This window comes from Gobius niger (genome assembly GCF_951799975.1).
Source record: "Gobius niger genome assembly, chromosome: 9".
In the NCBI taxonomy this organism is placed as follows: domain Eukaryota; kingdom Metazoa; phylum Chordata; class Actinopteri; order Gobiiformes; family Gobiidae; genus Gobius; species Gobius niger.
The window spans coordinates 36,945,483-36,964,831 of NC_136860.1; the positions used below are offsets into that span (position 1 = coordinate 36,945,483).

General features: G+C 46.8%; 2 protein-coding genes across 2 annotated transcripts in view; one reads left to right on the forward strand and one right to left on the reverse strand.

Moving 5' to 3' along the window:
• Window positions 1-19,349, forward strand: part of LOC306968079 (NACHT, LRR and PYD domains-containing protein 5-like) — a 429,270-nt gene that overhangs the window by 142,320 nt on the left and 267,601 nt on the right. The gene's annotated exons all lie outside the window — the stretch shown is intronic.
• On the reverse strand, window positions 2,267-3,091 carry LOC306968344 (olfactory receptor 51L1-like; the record flags this gene model as incomplete). Its single annotated transcript, XM_079563687.1, has 1 exon — window positions 2,267-3,091. The coding sequence occupies one exon, from the start codon at window positions 3,089-3,091 to the stop codon at window positions 2,267-2,269; it is 825 nt and encodes a 274-aa protein (XP_079419813.1).

Genomic DNA, 19,349 nt, shown 5'->3' on the forward strand with positions numbered 1-19,349 from the left:
CTCTTTTTGTACTTTATGTACATTTCCTTAAGTAAAGTAGGCGGCACATTTAAGAGCAGTTATATTAGAATTGTGCTGATGCAATTTTTTTTTTTTTTTTCATTCAATATAATTTTTAATGTTTATTGCTCTGTCCATCATAGACAGAAAAGCCCATGTCCTAAAGCTCCCAATGCCTGAGCTTTATTCATTTATGTGTTTTTATTTCACAATAGTATTGAGATGTTACTTAAATGGTCTCTTTTCGTCTTTACTTCAGCTCCTGTAGATTTTCTCGTGTGTTTGTAGTAACTTAGCGAGTAGCTAAAGCGTTTTCATTGTTCTGCTGCAGCTCATTTTCCCTCAATATAAACATGCTGTATGTCTTTGATTTGGATTTTCTGAGGACTTTTAGTCTCTGGGTTAGTTTTTCAGATGAATAAACCCCTGGGCATAAAACGGCGTCAGAATGGCCAAAACTGCTAGCCGCGAGTTAGCATCGTTAGCCTGTATGTCGTAAACACTGCAGACGCTGCAGCTCTAACAACATTAAGCTCTGGTTAAATCCAGCTCAGACTCTGGTTTAGAGAGCGCAGTCTGTAATAAAGTCAGCTCTATGTGGATTATTGTGTTTACACTAAACAATTCTACAGTTTGTTGCTCCTTCTCTCCTTTGCTGAGAGGTGCGCCTCGTAGCTGCACCTCGTAGCTGCGCCTCGTAGCTGCGCTGGCCGCACGTCAAATGGTATCGGTTTCTGGTATTGGGACCTCATGAATGAGTACGAGTATAAGTACAAGCATGTCGTATCGGCCCGATACCTGATTCTGGTATCGGTATCGGTGCATCCCTAGTTGAAGGTGCGGTTGGAGGAATGGTGGTGAATCTCGGGGTAAGTGGAAAGTCGGACTCCCGTTAACTTCACGAGCAATTCCCCGACTTCTCTCGCAGAGACGGAGAGATATGAAAGACCTGTATTACAAGTACGAACTCCGGCATCGGTCATTATTTTTTGCTGAGGTCCTCTATGAGAAAATGATGACCGGTAGAACGTTGGAAAATCCCCACCAATCCGAACCGGTATCAGAGCCGATATTGCCAATTACATGATGCCGGTTTGGGTATCGATTCCAAATATCTTATACTAGACCCATACCTGTTCTCACCGTATTAAAATCACAACTTTCACCAACTGCATCTTCGTGAATATAGACGTGCTGTGCCTCGTTTAGAAGCACCGAACCCGGAGAATCTCTGAGTTTGTTTTAGCCTCCGTAAAGTGTTTTTGATCGCTGTGCAAAATGCAGCAGCTAGCAACAATATGCTAATGCTAGCGACAGCATGCTATTTATACCAACTGCATGCTAATGCTAGTGACAGCATGCTATTGCTAGTGACAGCATGCTAATACTAGCGGCAACAAATGACGTCTGGGACAAACAGGACTGGATCACCTAAAGTAATCAAATCAAACTGGCCACAGCTGGAGGGCCAAGTGTTTGATTTTAGTTCATGAAATGCTGGTAAAGAATAACTGATCTAACGTGTTTGTAATGCACAAGTTTAGTCGTTTATATCAATGCAACCTAAAAGCCTGTCATGTAGCTAAGGATTTTTACTGTAGAAAAGTCCAGTGATCCGTGTTTAATGTTTATATATTAGTTTATTAATAGATATCATTGTTAGTTAGTGGTGACCAGATGATGAGAAGTTCTGCAGAGGATCTGCTTGAGTCATTTAGGGAAAATTCTGTTGAGATTAAGGCTGTCAAAATGAAAGCTTTAACTCACGATTAATAAAGAAAAAACACACTCCTGGATCTGAGCCACACATGACCTCAAAGACAAAGCACCTGTGTAACCTACATATTGTAATTTAGGGATCTCTAAGCTTTTTACATGGTACTTTTATGTAACAAAAGTGACAGAGAGCTACTTCTCCATCAAAGAGGCTTATCTAATAATTCAATTTCAACGATAATCACTTTAATTTTGTTCTTATATTAAGTTTATGAAGCTTAAAGTTTCCTTTGACATATACATGGTCGTCCCAGCTGAAAAATAAACATGAACAAACCAGTACCATTAAGTTAGTGGTGCCGTCCAAAATGGAAAGGTCCGCAGCTTGGTTTGATGATGGAGGTTTATGGACAAGTGCAGATTTGTGCTTCTTGACTGTGACAGACTGCAGAGAGTCTCGTTCTATTATGTGGACCGTGTTTTTATTCCTAACAAAAATAACACAAATGAACAAATTGTATATTTAGCATGACTAAAATTGCACAACAGCTCACACTTTAGTTCTACTGAATAACTTCGTCTTGACACGTTTCGCGATGGCAGCTCTGATCAGGGGCAGCTTCAGCCCATAGATGAGAGGGTTATTGATCGAAGGCACGATCAGATACTCCATTGACAAAACAGCTGTGATTATTGGGTTGATTTTATTTGTGTCAAATCTGGCCAGCGACACCTCGAAAAACACGGAGCAGGAGTAGGTTACAAAGGTCAGTAAATGTGGGAGGCAGGTTTGCAGCGCCTTCCCTCTCACCTCAGCGCTGCCTCTTTTGCAGACGATGAGGATACGCATGTACGAGTAAAGCACGAACAGCAGAGGGATTATTACAGTCGTAGCAGTCAGATACATGCCCACAATATCATTGGGAGTAGTGTCCACACAAGAATTTGCCACGACACGCCAGTTTGTGCATAAAAACCCAGGTAGTTTGTTTCCACATAGAGGCAACTCAACAGATAGAGACAAACCCCAGCCGATGGCAAAAGCTGGATAAACTACAGCAGCTGTCCAGAGACAAACCACCTTCTTTACGGTCATTTTAGTGTGATAGTGAAGAGGCTGGCAGATGGCCACGAGCCTGTCGTAAGCCATGGCTCCCAGGATCGTGAACTCACATGAAGCGCATGTATAAATGATATATATCTGAGTGAAACATGAAGGTCGTGAGATAAAATGAGTGTCCGACAACAGATCGTACAAAAACCTGGGAAAGAAACCAGTGGAGCCGTACAGTGAGTTCACAGACAAGCAGCAGATAAAGATATACATCGGCTGGTGCAAAGATTTCTCCAGAATAATAGTGACGAGGATGATCATGTTTGCAGAGATTATTGTCAAGTAAATCAACAAGCACAGTATGAGAAATAGATATCGAAGGCGTCCATAGTCGGAAAAAAGTGTCAGCTGGAAATAGGGGGGATTCTGGCTGAAGTTCCTCATTTCTTTTTCTGGTCTACACTAGGCAGGTAAAGAGCAAAATATTCGACATTCACAGCAAGGACTTAGTTATTGTTGTGATGATCTCAACAAAAATGAGAAACTGTCCTCACACTCCACTGTCTTATACCTTTTCCACATAAGCAGAACCTCCCACAGAGAAGTCATGGCCTATAGTAAAATGGCCGTCCCCTGGAGCAAAGGAGGTTTCATAAAAAAAATGCATAATGCATTATTAGGATTTAGCAAGAAAAAACTTCAATAATGTTGGGCGGCACGGTAGCGCAGCAGTTAGTGCTCATGTTCACAGCTAGAAGGTCCCGGGTTTGATTCCCACCTGGATGGGGCCTTTCTGTTTGGAGTTTGCATCTTCTTCCCGTGTTTGCGTAGGTTTTCTGGGTACTCCGGTTTCCCCTACCACTAAAAACACGTACAATAGGTTAGCCAGGTGTTTCTGACCATCAGCTTGGCTTCACATCTGGAGATGGGTCCCCGAGCACCAGGTTATGCTGGTTATGCTCCTACAGGTCGCTCCGGCAGCATTGAGGATGGGTCAAATGCAGAGAACACATTTTCCTACGGTGATTAATAAAGTATAACTTAGATATTGTGTATGATTATTTCATCCCTGGGTGAAGCTCTTCCAGAGGTGGGAGTTGAAGACCCCACTGACAGAGGGATCCGCCAGACGTTCCCAACAGACCCTCACAACACGCTTGGGCCTGCCAGGTCTGACCGGCTTCCTCCCCTGCCAGCGGATCCAGCTCACCACCAGGTGGTGATCAGTTGACAGCTCAGCCCCTCTCTTCACCCGAGTGTCCGAGACACGCGGCCGGAGGTCAGACGACACAACTACCCTGACAATTTCCCTCCTTACTTTTTTGCTCTCCGAAGACAGGGGGCGCTTCACAGCGTGCGACCCGGCTGTCTCTCTGGTGTCTCTGATCTTTTATTCTCGTGGAATACTTGCTATTTTAAGTGGGGCGGCACGGTAGCGCAGCGGTTAGTGCTCTCGCTTCACAGCTAGAAGGTCCGGGTTCGATTCCCACCAGGGACGGGGCCTTTCTGTGTGGAGTTTGCATGTTCTCCCCGTGTCTGCGTAGGTTTCCTCCGGGCACTCCGGTTTCCCCTACCACTAAAAACATGGACATAAGGCCAGGATGAATGATGTGTGTGTGTGTGTGGTGGTGTCAGAGGGTCCGTTGGCGCAGACGTGTGTAGTCGCGTAGTCGTGTGTCTCATGTAAAGCGCTTTGTGACTATATGTCTGTGAAAGGCGCTGTATAAATAAAGTTCTTCTTCTTCTAAGTTAATTTTATGTGGATATGAACTGTGGGTGCATCGGTCACAGAATGGGGAAAGACGTCTGTTGGGAACGTCTGGCGGATCCCTCTGTCAGTGGGGTCTTCAACTCCCACCTCCGGAAGAGCTTCACCCAGGGATGAAATAATCATACACAATATCTAAGTTATACTTTATTAATCACCGTAGGAAAATGTGTTCTCTGCATTTGACCCATCCTCAATGCTGCCGGAGCGACCTGTAGGAGCATAACCAGCATAACCTGGTGCTCGGGGACCCATCTCCAGATGTGAAGCCAAGCTGATGGTCAGAAACACCTGGCTAACCTATTGTACGTGTTTTTAGTGGTAGGGGAAACCGGAGTACCCAGAAAACCTACGCAAACACGGGAAGAAGATGCAAACTCCAAACAGAAAGGCCCCATCCAGGTGGGAATCAAACCCGGGACCTTCTAGCTGTGAACATGAGCACTAACCGCTGCGCTACCGTGCCGCCCAACATTATTGAAGTTTTTTCTTGCTAAATCCTAATAATGCATTATGCATTTTTTTTATGAAACCTCCTTTGCTCCAGGGGACGGCCATTTTACTATAGGCCATGACTTCTCTGTGGGAGGTTCTGCTTATGTGGAAAAGGTATAAGACAGTGGAGTGTGAGGACAGTTTCTCATTTTTGTTGAGATCATCACAACAATAACTAAGTCCTTGCTGTGAATGTCGAATATTTTGCTCTTTACCTGCCTAGTGTAGACCAGAAAAAGAAATGAGGAACTTCAGCCAGAATCCCCCCTATTTCCAGCTGACACTTTTTTCCGACTATGGACGCCTTCGATATCTATTTCTCATACTGTGCTTGTTGATTTACTTGACAATAATCTCTGCAAACATGATCATCCTCGTCACTATTATTCTGGAGAAATCTCTGCACCAGCCGATGTATATCTTTATCTGCTGCTTGTCTGTGAACTCACTGTACGGCTCCACTGGTTTCTTTCCCAGGTTTTTGTACGATCTGTTGTCGGACACTCATTTTATCTCACGACCTTCATGTTTCACTCAGATATATATCATTTATACATGCGCTTCATGTGAGTTCACGATCCTGGGAGCCATGGCTTACGACAGGCTCGTGGCCATCTGCCAGCCTCTTCACTATCACACTAAAATGACCGTAAAGAAGGTGGTTTGTCTCTGGACAGCTGCTGTAGTTTATCCAGCTTTTGCCATCGGCTGGGGTTTGTCTCTATCTGTTGAGTTGCCTCTATGTGGAAACAAACTACCTGGGTTTTTATGCACAAACTGGCGTGTCGTGGCAAAGCACTGCTTTGCGCACTTCTGGTGTTTATGGACTTCTATGGCCATGGCGTGAAGGGACATGGCGTGAACGGGAGGCTAACGTACAGCCGTGATCATCTTCTTTCTCTGCGGACTTCAACTCTTGTCGCGGAATCACCGGACTCTATTCCACCAGAGCTCTGTAGGTCGGTTGCCGCAAAGCACCAAAAACGATGAAGACGCGGGGGAGTACGCAGGAGACTCAAATATCTCCAGGTGGAAAACCGCCATAAACTCCCTCCCCTCCCTACAGTTTTGCTTACAGTCTATCAGGAACAAGTTAGACGAGTAGGAGGCATGCGCCACTCTTAAACATGAAGTGAAAAATGCCTGCTTACTCGCTTTTACGGAGACTTGGCTCAGTGAGCAGGACTTGGACGCTGACCTCAACTTGACTGGATTTGGATGCCCTATACGCATGGACCGATCGGCGGAGGCCACCGGGAAAAGCCGTGGCGGAGGATTGTGCTTCTATGTGAATCCAAGGTACTGCAACACAATTGTAGTGAGAGAGAAATTGTGTACCGCTGATTTGGAGCTACTGACAATATCGCTTCGACCATTTTACCTTCCGCGTGAATTTCAGCATTTTTTACGTTAGTGTATATCCACCCGAAAGCTAACGCTACAGCTGCTGCTCAGCTGATCGCGGATGTAACCCATAAAATGGACACTATCAGTCCGGATGCTCCCAAGTTTATCCTCGGGGATTTTAATCATTGTAAGTTGGAAAAAACGCTAAAAACGTATGAACGATATGTGACGTGCGCGACAACACAACGGAATACGCAGTTGGATCTTTGTTATGGCTCAGTCACGGGAGCTTATAAATCCGTGTCACTCCCCCCTTTTGGAGCTTCGTACCACAGCAGTGTGTTACTACTGCCAGTGTACAAACCATTGTTCAGGCGTCAGGAGCCGACTCGGAAAACTGTTAAAGTTTGGAATGAGGACAGCATAACTACTCTCCAAGCATCGCCTGAATGCACTGACTGGGAGTGTTTTATCGACGTTTGTGCGGACATTAATGAAGTTGTTGACACTGCCATGGGTTACAAAAGAGCTCAAGTCAGTCTTATGCTACGCGGCGGCGGAGTGATCTGCTAGAAAATAGTCCCTCAAAATGTGATCATTCATGTGATCCAGGTCAGTTATATTCCAAACATGACTCTATGGACACAGACATTTCTATGGTGAGTCTGGTGTTATAAGTGATTTGCCTCAGGTGCTCTGTGGAGCGGGTCACACTGTTTTCAATGCAGGTTAGCTGATACCATAGACATGCACTAGCCTTGCATTAGCCTAGCGCCACGAAACTCTTCAAATATAAGAACTGCAGAAATTACACACACAAAAATTCCAGAAATCAGCAACACTCTGGATAACGAGGAAATGAGGCCCTATGTCAAAAATCCTGAATCATCCCTTTAACTGTAGTAAATGTAAATGTGATGAGGATTATCACCTCCTCATCACAAAAATCCATTGTTTGTGACTTTTTTGGGGCAAAGCAAGATTTGTTTGGTGACAAAAGGTTTCAGCCGCGTCCAGTGGTGACTCGTGGTAATAATCCCCATCCCAAACTGCAACCTGACAGTTCAACGTGACCTTCCTGACCCTTTACTTTCGGGCCAGTAGTCACTTTGGAGAGTGGCAGTGATGTCATCAGTTTGTGCCGAGGCCTCCCCCCTCCATCCCCACACTCTGACGGACTCCTGAGACTCCGGAGACAGGCCGGAGCGCTTTGTCCCTGGAGGATAATTACGGTGTTGTTCTCTTTCATCATGATGCTTTTACGTTGACCCTGAGCGTAATGGACCTCTCTTTTGAGTCTCTAACAAGGTCCACAGACACTGAACCAAAACACTCTCACCAACGTTGAACAAACATGATGCAATGCCAATTTCAGAGGATGTTTATTCCTAATTGTGTTTGCAGGAAGTTTATCAAACACTTGCAACAGAGAGGAAGAGTTAATCTAAAGTATTTCATTGAGTAGCTTTTCCAATAAAGTTAGCTTGAAGGTTTTTTTTAAGGGGTATTTTCTGAGTTGCAACAGTTATGGAAATTTGTTTTTAACCACGTCATTAACTGTGGTCAACTGGTTCTAAATGCACATTTGGAAGATTTGCATAAGAAACAAGTTGAAACTAGTTTAGTTTGTTTTGAGCAGTTTACGTTCTTAAGTTTTTGCAACATTAACATTATTCAGTTACAGAAGCTAAAAGAGGAGTAGGCTGAAGCTAAAGCTTATGTACGCCGTAATCAATAGAATAAACATCTACATTTCCTGGTGGTTCAGCACAATCCGGTCTGTATTCAAGATAATATGTTCGATTCCAGAGGCGGGAGGACTAAGTTACTCAAGTGCATGAACTTGAGTAACTTTTATAAGAACTTTAACTTCTTAGAGTAGTTTGTACAGTACTTTATACTTCTACTTCTACTGGTGGACTGGTGTGAGCGCAACCACCTGGGCCTTATAAGTTATAACTAACTTCTTCCTACTCCCTTTGACCAGCACTAACCTCTTATGTTGTGAATAATTCTGTATGTTATATGTATACTGTACCTGTATGCATCTGTTGCTCAAATAAACAAAATAAACCTGTGCTTGAACACCAGTAAGATGGTGATCGACTTCAGGAGGAAGTCACGATCGCACACACTGAACATCCAGGGGGAGGACATTGAGGAGGTGGGACAGTTTTAAGTACCTGGGTGTTCACCTCAACAATAAACTGGACCAACGCCCTGGACAAGAAGGGCCAAAGTCGCCTCCACCTTCTGAGGAGACTGAGGTCCTTCTGAGTGACCAGGCCTCTGCTCTGGACTCTGTGGAGGAGGTGAGGGACAGGAGGGTGTTAGCCAAGCTCACCTCCATCATGGACAACACCTCCCACCCACTGAAGTTTGATGCAGAGGATAGAGGGGACAGACTGGTGTGGACTGAAGCAGAAGAAAAGTGTTTCAAGTCACAGGTTTTCTGGTCTAAAATGATACTGTATATCCCAGATGTGCTGGAGAGCTCCAACATGACTGCACTGTCTTTGTCGCTGTAGATGCTGTGTCGAAACCTAGTAATTCAACAGCTTCTCCAATTAAAGGGTCCTATCTCCTTATGCCTCAGTGGGCGTTGCCACTTCTGAGGCCCAGAGAACTACTTAAGCTGCTTCGGCAATAATGTCTGACTTCTACTGCTGTGAGGTCTGCCCCGCTTCCGCCGTTGTGAGATCACCGTCGAGACACCAACTTCCGGAGACACTCACCTCGACCCCCTCAGTCTTAGCAGCTTGCCTTGTGTTTGGTTTCGTTGTTGTCAGAAGTACCTTTTAGTGGCCAGTTTTGGCCCCCGGGACATAAGTTTTAGGTGGAAAAACTGTAACAACCTATAGAACTATTTCTAAGCAGAAAGGGGAACTACCTAACAATTTACCTTCAAAAGACTTTGTACCAAAGAATGACATGAGAGATTAACTTACGATTTGGTTATTTTAATGCAGGAAAATGTTAAAGTACAGCTCATTTGCCAAATAATGATTCACATATAACACAACATAAATTGACTATATTAGGTTAATATAAATGAGGACCTATGACTAGATAATATCAATAACTTCGCAGTCCTTAAGATGACTAATGAACGTTGAATTATGGCACTTCTTCTTCTGTTGGTTTCAGGGAGAGGGAGAATGTCAGCTTCATCTACAGCAATTTAGACGCGTCGTGCTTGTAAGCCCGACTGAGGTATGCACTGAGGTCTCCTCCACTCAGCCTCGACAGTATCTAGTCTCACTCCTCGTTGTGAGCTGCCGTAAGGGTATCTCTTCTGTGGTCTCATACAATTTAGCGGTGGTACTCCGGAGCCAGAGTGACGGCCTTTCACAGTGCTCCTGCGAGTCTCCACCGTGCTCCTTTCAAAGTACGGGGCACGAGAGGTCGAAACGGGTGATTTCCTGTCACCAGCGTACTCTCACTCCCGCTCTCAACCGCTGCGTCAGCGGGAGGATGCAGCTGTCTGATTCAGGAAAGGCCGGTCGCCTTCTTCCTCATTTTCGTCCCGTCTCTGCGTGGAGCAGAGGAACTTCTGCAGTCCGGTGCGTCGAAATCTCTACTCGGCGTGTCTTGGGCTATACAGCGCCGTAGTCTTGGTAGATCTGCGTCCTCTATTGTTCTTCTGGAGGTGCTTCGAAGCAAAAAACCCCGCTAGGCTGCTTGTGCTGCCCTCTTTTATATTCTCCAAAAGCCCTTAATTTCCTCCCCCTGTTTTGCCCCTTGTTGATTTGGCCCAATCAGTATGGCTATTCCCTTTAGGCCCTTATTCGGTCAAGATTTCCTTCCGAGCTAACTCCTCCTCCCGTGTACTGTCGGCTATGAATGAATTCCCCATATCACATTATGGCAGCATACCCCCACCCAGAGCCTATCTTTCGCCACAATCGATCCAGTACTCATGGCCCACTCTGGTCGCAACAGACATAATAATGTCTTGTTTAAACATTTCAAGTTTACAGGTAAACACGATTTCTATTCCCCTCTGGCTATTCCAGAAAAGACTTTTAAGCGTTGCAGAGGCAGACAAAAGGGTCATATCCTTAAGCACTAGTCTGAATGATCTCATCTTTTCTGACACCCCCTCCATGAGGTTAATTCAGACTATAGGAGCTTTCCTTAATCAAAGGTCAAGTCCTCCGGTGGAAATATCTCCATCCGGTCTTGCAATTGCCCCTCTTCCAGGTTTTGATTCATATTTAAGCGCTCTCTGTGGCTCTCTACTCTGTTTACCAGTGGAAATGTCCCTCCATATCTTGGTCTGACCTCATCCGCACCACTTCTCATCCCTCCTTCTCTCTCCCTTCTCCCATACCCCTTCTCCTTTCTCCCTAACCCATGTCCAACCCGATTTTTGAATCTAAGCCCCCAATCCCCTGGCCCCTCAATATTTCTTTGATCCTGACCTGCTCTTGCCGCATCCCGATCCCTTCTACGCCCCCTTCCTTTCCACCCTGGCTCCTTCCTCTCGTCTCGCCAAATCGGGTGTCGGGCCATTTCCATTTTCGGCCTCTCCAGCTGAGGAGTTGGGTTCGACATCCCGACTTCAGGAGTGGCATTGTCTTCTGGGTCATTGTTGACGTTTAACCCTTGCCGCTGTGTTTTTCCTGAATCGGGTGCGACTGGTCCAGGAGTAGCCCCTCCATTCTTTTCAGCCACTCGTTGAGCAATCGGGGATTTCTCGCTTCCTAGTTCTTTTTCTACTTTCGCGGTTGACACAGGGTTGGTCTCAGCATTGCCATCCGGCTCTGCGACCATCATTTCCGGGTCTCGAGAGAGAGACAGGGAGTCCCCCAGCTGCAACTCAACGTTGCTGAACTCCATGATGGGCATCGGGATCTTGGGCTGCCCAAGAAGGAGAGTTCTCCCATCCTCGCGATGGACGGACATGATACTCAGTCCTTCATCATTCTTCCATTGTCGCGTGATGGTAGGAATCCAGTTCCCTTTCACCACCAATTTCGGAAACACCATTTGACTGGCTGAAGTCCAAAAAAGCTTCCAGTGGCCCTCTAGATGCCTCAGCGTCGTATTTGGCGTCTCTGGCAGCTGCGTATCCTCCCCGTTCAGGCTTATCAACCCATTGATCTGTAGTCCGTCGTTGGAGCTCAGGTAGCACCTTGTGCACCACAGGCCAACCAGAGAATCCCAGAGATGTTTGGTCGATCTCAATGTGGTATTACAAATGCCACACCCCGAGTTTTCATCAATAACTTGACTCGATCGGTTCATGTTGACACCCTTCTGTCTTAATGTCTCTCATCCAAGGGTGCAGATGCCTTTATAGCAGTGAACAGCCTCCCCTCGTGACCTCTGTCCACACTATACGCCAGACATCCTGTCATCACTGAAAGACACTTTCCCCTACAGCCCCCGTCTCCATGTGTCACTCTTATTTTTGCATATATATATAATTGTTTTTTTTTTTTTTTTTTGTTTTTTTCCTAGTCCATAGTTCTCTTGCGCAATCTCTCCTGCAGCCGTTGGTGACTTCCGGCACAGCTTGGGCAACAGTTCTCTTTCGCAATCTTCTATGAATCTGTTTTTCTTCCACAATTTCATATCCAAGTGGCTCAGGCAGCAATCTCTATCGCAGGCATACAGCAATGGAAAACTAGCAAAGTAGAGTAGCAAAGTAAGTCACGCCTTGTATAGTGGCTGACATACAAAAAATCAAATGGAAAAAATAAAAGATGTCCAGTTAGCGATTCTCTCTGTCAACTGGATCAGGCCCCGGGACTCACTTTCTTCGTTGCTTATATTGAGTAGGGAACTTCCTCATAAATCCTGCTAACCGTGTCCCACGGTCTTCGGCGGTGGTCCTGCTGCTCCACTTCCGGTTCTTGACGAGGCACGGGGAATAGATACCCGTACATAATGAAGAGCACGATTATGGGAAGGGTTCCAGTGTGCTTGGTTAGACAGAGGAAGCTCAAGACTCCCCAGAAAAATCCCCAAATCAGGAGTCTGACCAGCCTCACAGCCCAGAAAGGACTGTGCGATGTTCTCATCTGCTTGACTTGTGAATAAAAGTATAGCAGTATCATGCAGACCACCACACCTTCCACCACCTTCAGTACCCAGAATACGATCCGCGACCATAGTGCCGCCACGTCCAACGCGAGCCAGATTGCCAGGACGGAACCCCGTAGCAGTCCTCTCCTGGTTGTATCAATCTTCACTCTTGACAGTAAGTAGGTGACAAAGAAGGAGGTGGTGTACGTATTCTCATTCCTCCAGATGTTCTGAACTCCCACCTGGAAAAAGCCGTTGATGATCGTCACCACTCTCCATGCCTGGTTGTGTTTCCACAAGCCCGTGCATGAGTAGAAAAACCACAGTATTTCCACCGTGACAAATTCGGTTAGTTCCTCCTTCGGCCCTGGGTACCATGGTGTGGAGTTGGCGTTAGCTTCGGTATTATTAGCGGCGGGCATAGTAAAGTCTATTCCCATCTTGAGGTCTGCTTGTTCCCTTACTCAGAGCGGTGAGTCTATGAGCCCCGTGACCCTCAGTTCCGCTATATGAGCTGCATGGCGGTTTCACCCGGATATCTAGCGTCGTTACGCCATCCTCCTTCACTTCTGGCCACAGTTCTTGTTGACCTAGTGAACGCCCTCACAAATGCAAAGCTCAGCATTATCAACAGTAACGCCCCGAGTCCAATGAGCACGTACGCAGCTATTTTTTTGATAGTGTGCCCAACTTGGTCTGCTATCAAAGTCACTCCGTCTTCGGCCGCTTCCCAAACTTCCTTCGGGAGTTCCACAATGCCTTCGGTAAGGGTCCTGCCATATAGTTCCAAGACATAACAGTCCCTTCCTCCACATTGTAGCCAGTGCTCTGTGGGTTCTTGGCAGCTCCCGTTGTTATATATCTTGTTCGGGCCCATCCATTCAAATCCTTCCAGCATCTCTCCATCACACAAACTTTTCCTGAAGGCATGGCCCTCCATTCTGGTTAGTTCCGCTGGATTAACTTGAGGGACGGTTGCCCCGAGAGGCTTTTCTCGCCTCCTCATAGACCCTAACAGGTCTTTTTTACACCCGCTGTCTCCGGTGACATCTCCTCTCCGCCACTCGACAGCACCACTGTCTGGTCTTAGGTGTTTTTCCCACACCACGCCCTGCTCGTAGTCCTTATAGTGACCATTATACCATTTTGCACAGGTTTTCTCCCAGTTGGTCAGCTTTGTGCAGGGTTGTCTTGCCAACGAGACTTCACAGACCGTTTCCTCCAGATTACACATCATTTTCCAGGGACGTGGGGTCATTACCACCGATGGGCGTACGCCTGTCCAACCAAAAAAACTAGCGACACCATCCGCCGCTGAGTACATGGTTGCCAGAAATTGATATTTCACCCAATAGTTGGTGGTCAGTTTCAGGCACGGGAGCACCCAGGCTTCCACTTCCTGTCTTTGCAGCCCCCACCAGGGTCGTGTTGAGGTTATTTTACCCCAAACGAGAGGCCATTGTTCCAATACCCCTTTCATCGTCCCCTGGGCTTTCGTCCTGGAGCAGTTGTACTTCCAGTATCCTGTCTCCCATATCCCTGTCTGATAGATGTCACAGCGGGGAGATGCCCATGCATACGTTCTTGGCTCGTCCCACGCGTATTCCTTGCCATGCAATCTTTCGTACATGCGATTCAGTACACACCGATCAATTTCGGAAAAGTCATTTCTTGGTACTGACCATAATTCTTCTGGGGTGGGCACTCTCTGCACATACATTTCTGTCTTCAGAGGACCTTTTGTTATCATGGCCCCCCCAGTAGATCTCTTTTTAGTTGACTTCTGTACATAGCTCACAGTCAGGTGAGTTAATGACTCTGTATAGATCCAGGGCAATGATTTATTCAGCCATTCATCAAATAGAATCTTCCCCATTCTGGGTGGCTGCCCTACGGAGCCCTCATTGTTCTCTTGTACATAGCTGAGTACCACAAAATGCTCTCCATTGCAGGTCAATGGTCCCAAATTCCAATAACATGGGTTCAGCTTCAACGTTTCCTCCTGCATACATTCTTCACTGTCAGCATTACCTCCTCGTTTGGAAGTAGAATTTTCCGTGGGCATGCCCTGGGTAGTACGTTGTATACTGCTTGAACCAGTACTGGCATCATCCTCGCATGTCAGGTTCAAGTACCCAAAGAACACCGTGTTCCGTGGTACTATTTTCATGCAGGTTTCCCAGTGTTCCTCTGCCGGGAGTATTACTTCATTTGCCCAGTAGGTTAGATTTCTCTGGGTAACGCAGGCCTTCGTATAATACCATGATGGTCTGCTCTCTTCTGTCTGCACATAGTTGACTCTGACTTCCCTTGTCACCAGCTTCTGTGGTATGAGCAACCTTAGGACCAATTGTTCACCTTGTGCTGATATGTCAACAAGGGTACTTCCATCTTTGTAGTGTGGGTGTGAATCAACCCATCTCTGAACCTCAGGGATGGCAGCTTCACTGTTGTTCTGAAGATGATCCAGCTCCTTCCAATCATCCACAGTTAGATTTAGTTTTATCCATTCTTCTTCCACCGTCCAGCAGGTCAGTTTCAGAGTCCTGGTATTAGCATGCCTTATTTTTACATGCTGGTTACTCAATAGAAGACGCAAGACAAATCCAACGACCAATCCTGCTAACCCCAAGGCTAGCCATAAGATTATCTTAGCTTTGGATAAGCCCTCTCCCATCCCTGCTCCTCCTTTGGTGTTTCTTGTCGACTTATCCTTGTTGGAGCAGGGGGGTTATCTTCTCGCTTTTTAGTCCTCCGGCTCCTCCCCCTCCTCGGGGGTGGGGACCAGCAGTCCTACTATTGGTTGGCTCACATGAGCCCTCATCTTTTTTGGGGGCGCGATCCTTTGTTTCATGAGCTGGAACCATAACTTAGGAGGGCGTTTCCCCCCATCAACTCCCTTGAAACAGGAACATTCCGGAAGCGCCGGATCCAGGCCTTTCCACATGTACTTGAAGTATCTCACTTCAATACGACGAGTGTATTGCATTGGACCGATACTCTCCATCTTGCCCTCATCCCTAGCGATTCTTTTCATCCTCTCCCAGTCACGGTTGTACCTATCACAGATACAACCAGATACATTGATCAGTTCTGCATACACTGGTTCTCCGAATCCATCCACCAATTCGACAACCTTCCCCCAAACATCCGAGCGGATCGGCTCGTTTGTTTCCCAGCATCCAACTGGACCTTTCAACCCCTCCATGCTCCCTTCCTGCGGGTAATAATGTTTTACCACTTTCAACGGCACTGTTTGATTTTCAATTGTCGTTCGGGTAGGTTTCTTAATTCTTTCCGCCAAGACTTTGCTCATGGCTGGGCTGGATGTCCACATCATATAGGATGCAATGCAAATTTCAACAAAGTCTTCTTGTGAAGGATCTTCATAGTTTGGGCTCCATCTTAACTTTATTAATTTTCCTTTTACGGTGAAATACACCGTATTAAGTATCCACGGCATTCTGGATGGACACCGTGGCGCTCCGTTATATGGTCCCACAAGTTCAAGCTCATGCGGTCTGTTGGGTTTTCCAACCGTGATATCTGACGGTCGTCTGTAGAAGCCAGTGGAGCAAAAGTAATTCCTTGTTACTGCGTTTTGTTTTATATAATCAAAATCCTTCTTCGGGTAATTCAATTTAATTTTAGTTGGTCCTAATATTATGTAGCAGGGGCGTTCCTCTTCTCTCTCCCCCCTCCTTGCTTCCTCCTGAAGCCGCCGTGCAGGAGGACGCAACTGCATCCCTGCTACTCCCGCATACTGCTCCTTCTCCGCCATGGTCCAAACGCCCAGTCGAAGAAACGATCCCACCAGCCCCGTGGCGCGTTACGTCGTTCCTCGCAGTCTTGAGCGATCGGGGTGACCTCCACACCCATCGAGAATACTCCTTCGTATGGTACGAGCACTGTTTTGACCGTAACTCTAACAAGCACAGCTTCAGCCCTCCCTCCTTCCGCTGAACCGATGAGGAAGTCCCTGTACCTCCCTCGAGTGCAAGCAGCGTTACGACCGCATGCGTCGAGAGTAGTACAGTTATAGTAGAGGGTATTGCTTCTAACCCCCTCCTCTACCGGGATCGGGCCAAGATCAAAAGGCCGATTCTCACTGTCAGTGAAAATAGTCAGCAGAAGTTGGTACCACGTGCACAGGACACCGTATTGAGCCTCCAAGGCCGTAGCACAGAAGCCAGTAATGACTAATGTGTCATCCAAAGAGGTTGGATAAACTTTAATGGACGAATGAACAGGAGGACACATGGGACCTGGAGCCAGATTTATGTAGAGTAAGTTAGGCCAGTTCATCTCCAGAATATCCTTCCATTTTCTTTCCAGGGTTTGTAGTTTGCCCTGTTTGCGCTGGCTGAAAATCCCAGGAAACCCAGGGATAACGCTTGAGTCATCCGTGCTTGAACCAGGCAGGTCCACTGTTCCCGATAGCGTCGGGGCTACAATGTGGATGGGATCCAAGAATCGTCTCACCTGCCAGCCATCTGCGCCTGCCACTTGGACTAGGCAGCCACTTTTCTGGAGGGTGATGCAACGGCCACATACATGTACTCGTACACCATCCCATCGGCACCCACACTCAGCAATGGCACCGTTGTCATCACCGGAGTACCATTGAGTAAGTATAACCATTCTGGGAGAAACTGCCAGTCTGCAGTCTCCACAGATAAATGCATCCAAAACCTTCACAGGCTTGGTTTCCATGCCCTTGAACTCTGAACGGTTCGGCATGAGTTGGACAGGCTTATCCTTCCCCTGTCCTTGCCACTTCAGCTCCAATCCAGTAGGGGCTGTACATATGGCACAGGTGTTCTTGACGTCACTCCACGTCAACGTCTCCAAGTCTTCCGAAATCATTCCTAACTTCGCATACTCCAACATCCCCAGGGCTTTTCCTGCGAAAATCCTTGTCGCGGCACGTCTGATGATAACCACCCCTTTTATCGTAGCGACTTTGATATAGGGTGGTAGGTTGTTTCCTAAGTTCGCCATAGTTGTTCCTAGTTGTCAGTCAAAAAACTGGTTTTAGTTGCTCTACTCCTTGAGTCCCAGATTTCTTCAATTGCACCGTATTCCGGTCCAAAATTTCCACCACTGTGTCAAGTTTGTCGTATTTTGCTTTCACAGCGGATCCCGTCGACAGGCCCTGAGCCTTGATCCACACTCTCTGTCCCTTTGTGAATGAACGGTGAGAGTGATCGACGTCAGACTTATTTGGTTGGCTCCGCCCCACTTCCTCTGTAGTGAAGGGGCGGGCGTTCAGCTCATGTGAGGGAGTCTCTCGGCCCACACGAAATCTATCGTTCAGCGCTCTAGCTAACTCCAACGTCTTTGTACTCCAATCACGATCGTTAGAATTCTTTGCAATCCATGCCTTAACCAGTCCCACTGACCTCTCCGCAACTCCATTGCTAGAGGGTGTGTATGGAGGGGAATAGACACGTATTACTCCATGACGTTCGCACCACTGTGTGACTGCTGCACAGCGGAAATGTGTGCCATTATCCGTACGTAGCTCTTTTGGTACTCCAATAATGCTGCACGTCTGATCCAACATAGATACCACAGCATTACCGTTGGCACTTCTAACTGGTTTCGTGATGGTATATCCGGACATAGAGTCAACCAGAACGATCAGATATTTTTCACCCTTGCGTCCGTTCACTCCCATTGGTCCTGCAAAGTCCATACATATAGAACCCCATGGTATAGTACTTTTAATTGTGAGACCAGCAGTTCTTTTGCCTCTTTGTCCCGCATTATAACGGCCACATGTCTCACAGGACTTCACCACCTTCCGAGCATATTTTTCTGGGACATAGAGCCGCAACCGTTCCAGTTCTCTCCGTGTTGGGACAAGGCCCACATGGCCCAGGGCCTCATGCACTGCCATGACCGTGTCCTCCACACTATTTTGGGGGACTATCCTGCCTTTTGCAGACTCCTCCCATTCCTTGGTGCCAATCACAACAACCTTTCGCATCTGGACAAATTGATCCACCTCATCATTCTCTGCCCAATGCTTCCCGGTTTTGACGTGTGCCCTCTGATGGCACACGTCAATCTGCATGAACATGTTCAATTCAGAAATTTTCTGCCACAATTCTTCATGCATAACCTTCTTCCCTTTAGCAGTTTCATATCCATTTTCCATCCAAATGGACAAGTCTTCCTTAAGTGCTTGAGCGCAATAGTAACTGTCTGTGACAACAAGGACTTCTTTTACTTTCCGTTGTTCACATTCTAATAGACCCTCCAGTACCGCCATTACCTCTCCAGCCTGAGCACTGCCAGGAATTTTTCCACGTTTCCGTGTAATTTCAACCCCTTTGTGCTTTAGGATGTAGCCCCAGTAAGCAGTCTCGTCGGGTCCTTTTTTGGATCCATCAGTATACACAATCCATTCATGCTCTTTTGCGTCAGTTTCACTGACGTTGACGCCCTTTTTAGGGGTTTCACGTTTCTCGGGTCCAATATCGAGTTGATCATCACATAAGAAATACTCGTAGGCCGACCATCTTTGATTACTGGCCTTTGAGTTTTCAACAGTGGCTTTGCGAAGAAGACGATGCACAGCGCTCTGTGTGTGTACACGTATGTCTTGTCCCTGTGCCAACTCTTTCAGGACACTCCAGTAACGTGCCAGAACAGCAAGTTCTTTCTCTGCTAGGGGGAACTTTCTCTCTACTGATGATAAAGTATAGCTCCAAAGAGCCACAAGACCCCCTCCATGGTTGCATACTTTTACCATAGCATCATCTTCCTCGCAGAAAATACTAGCCTCTAGTTTAGCGGTGGTGCTCCTTGGTTCCAACCGCATTGCTCCATTGATAGCTTCTCGTAGAGCCTGTAAATTTCCTTGGTCTTCCGCAGTCCAGTTCCAACCAGAAAGAGAAGCGTGTTTCTTTAGCTTCCCGTACAATGGAC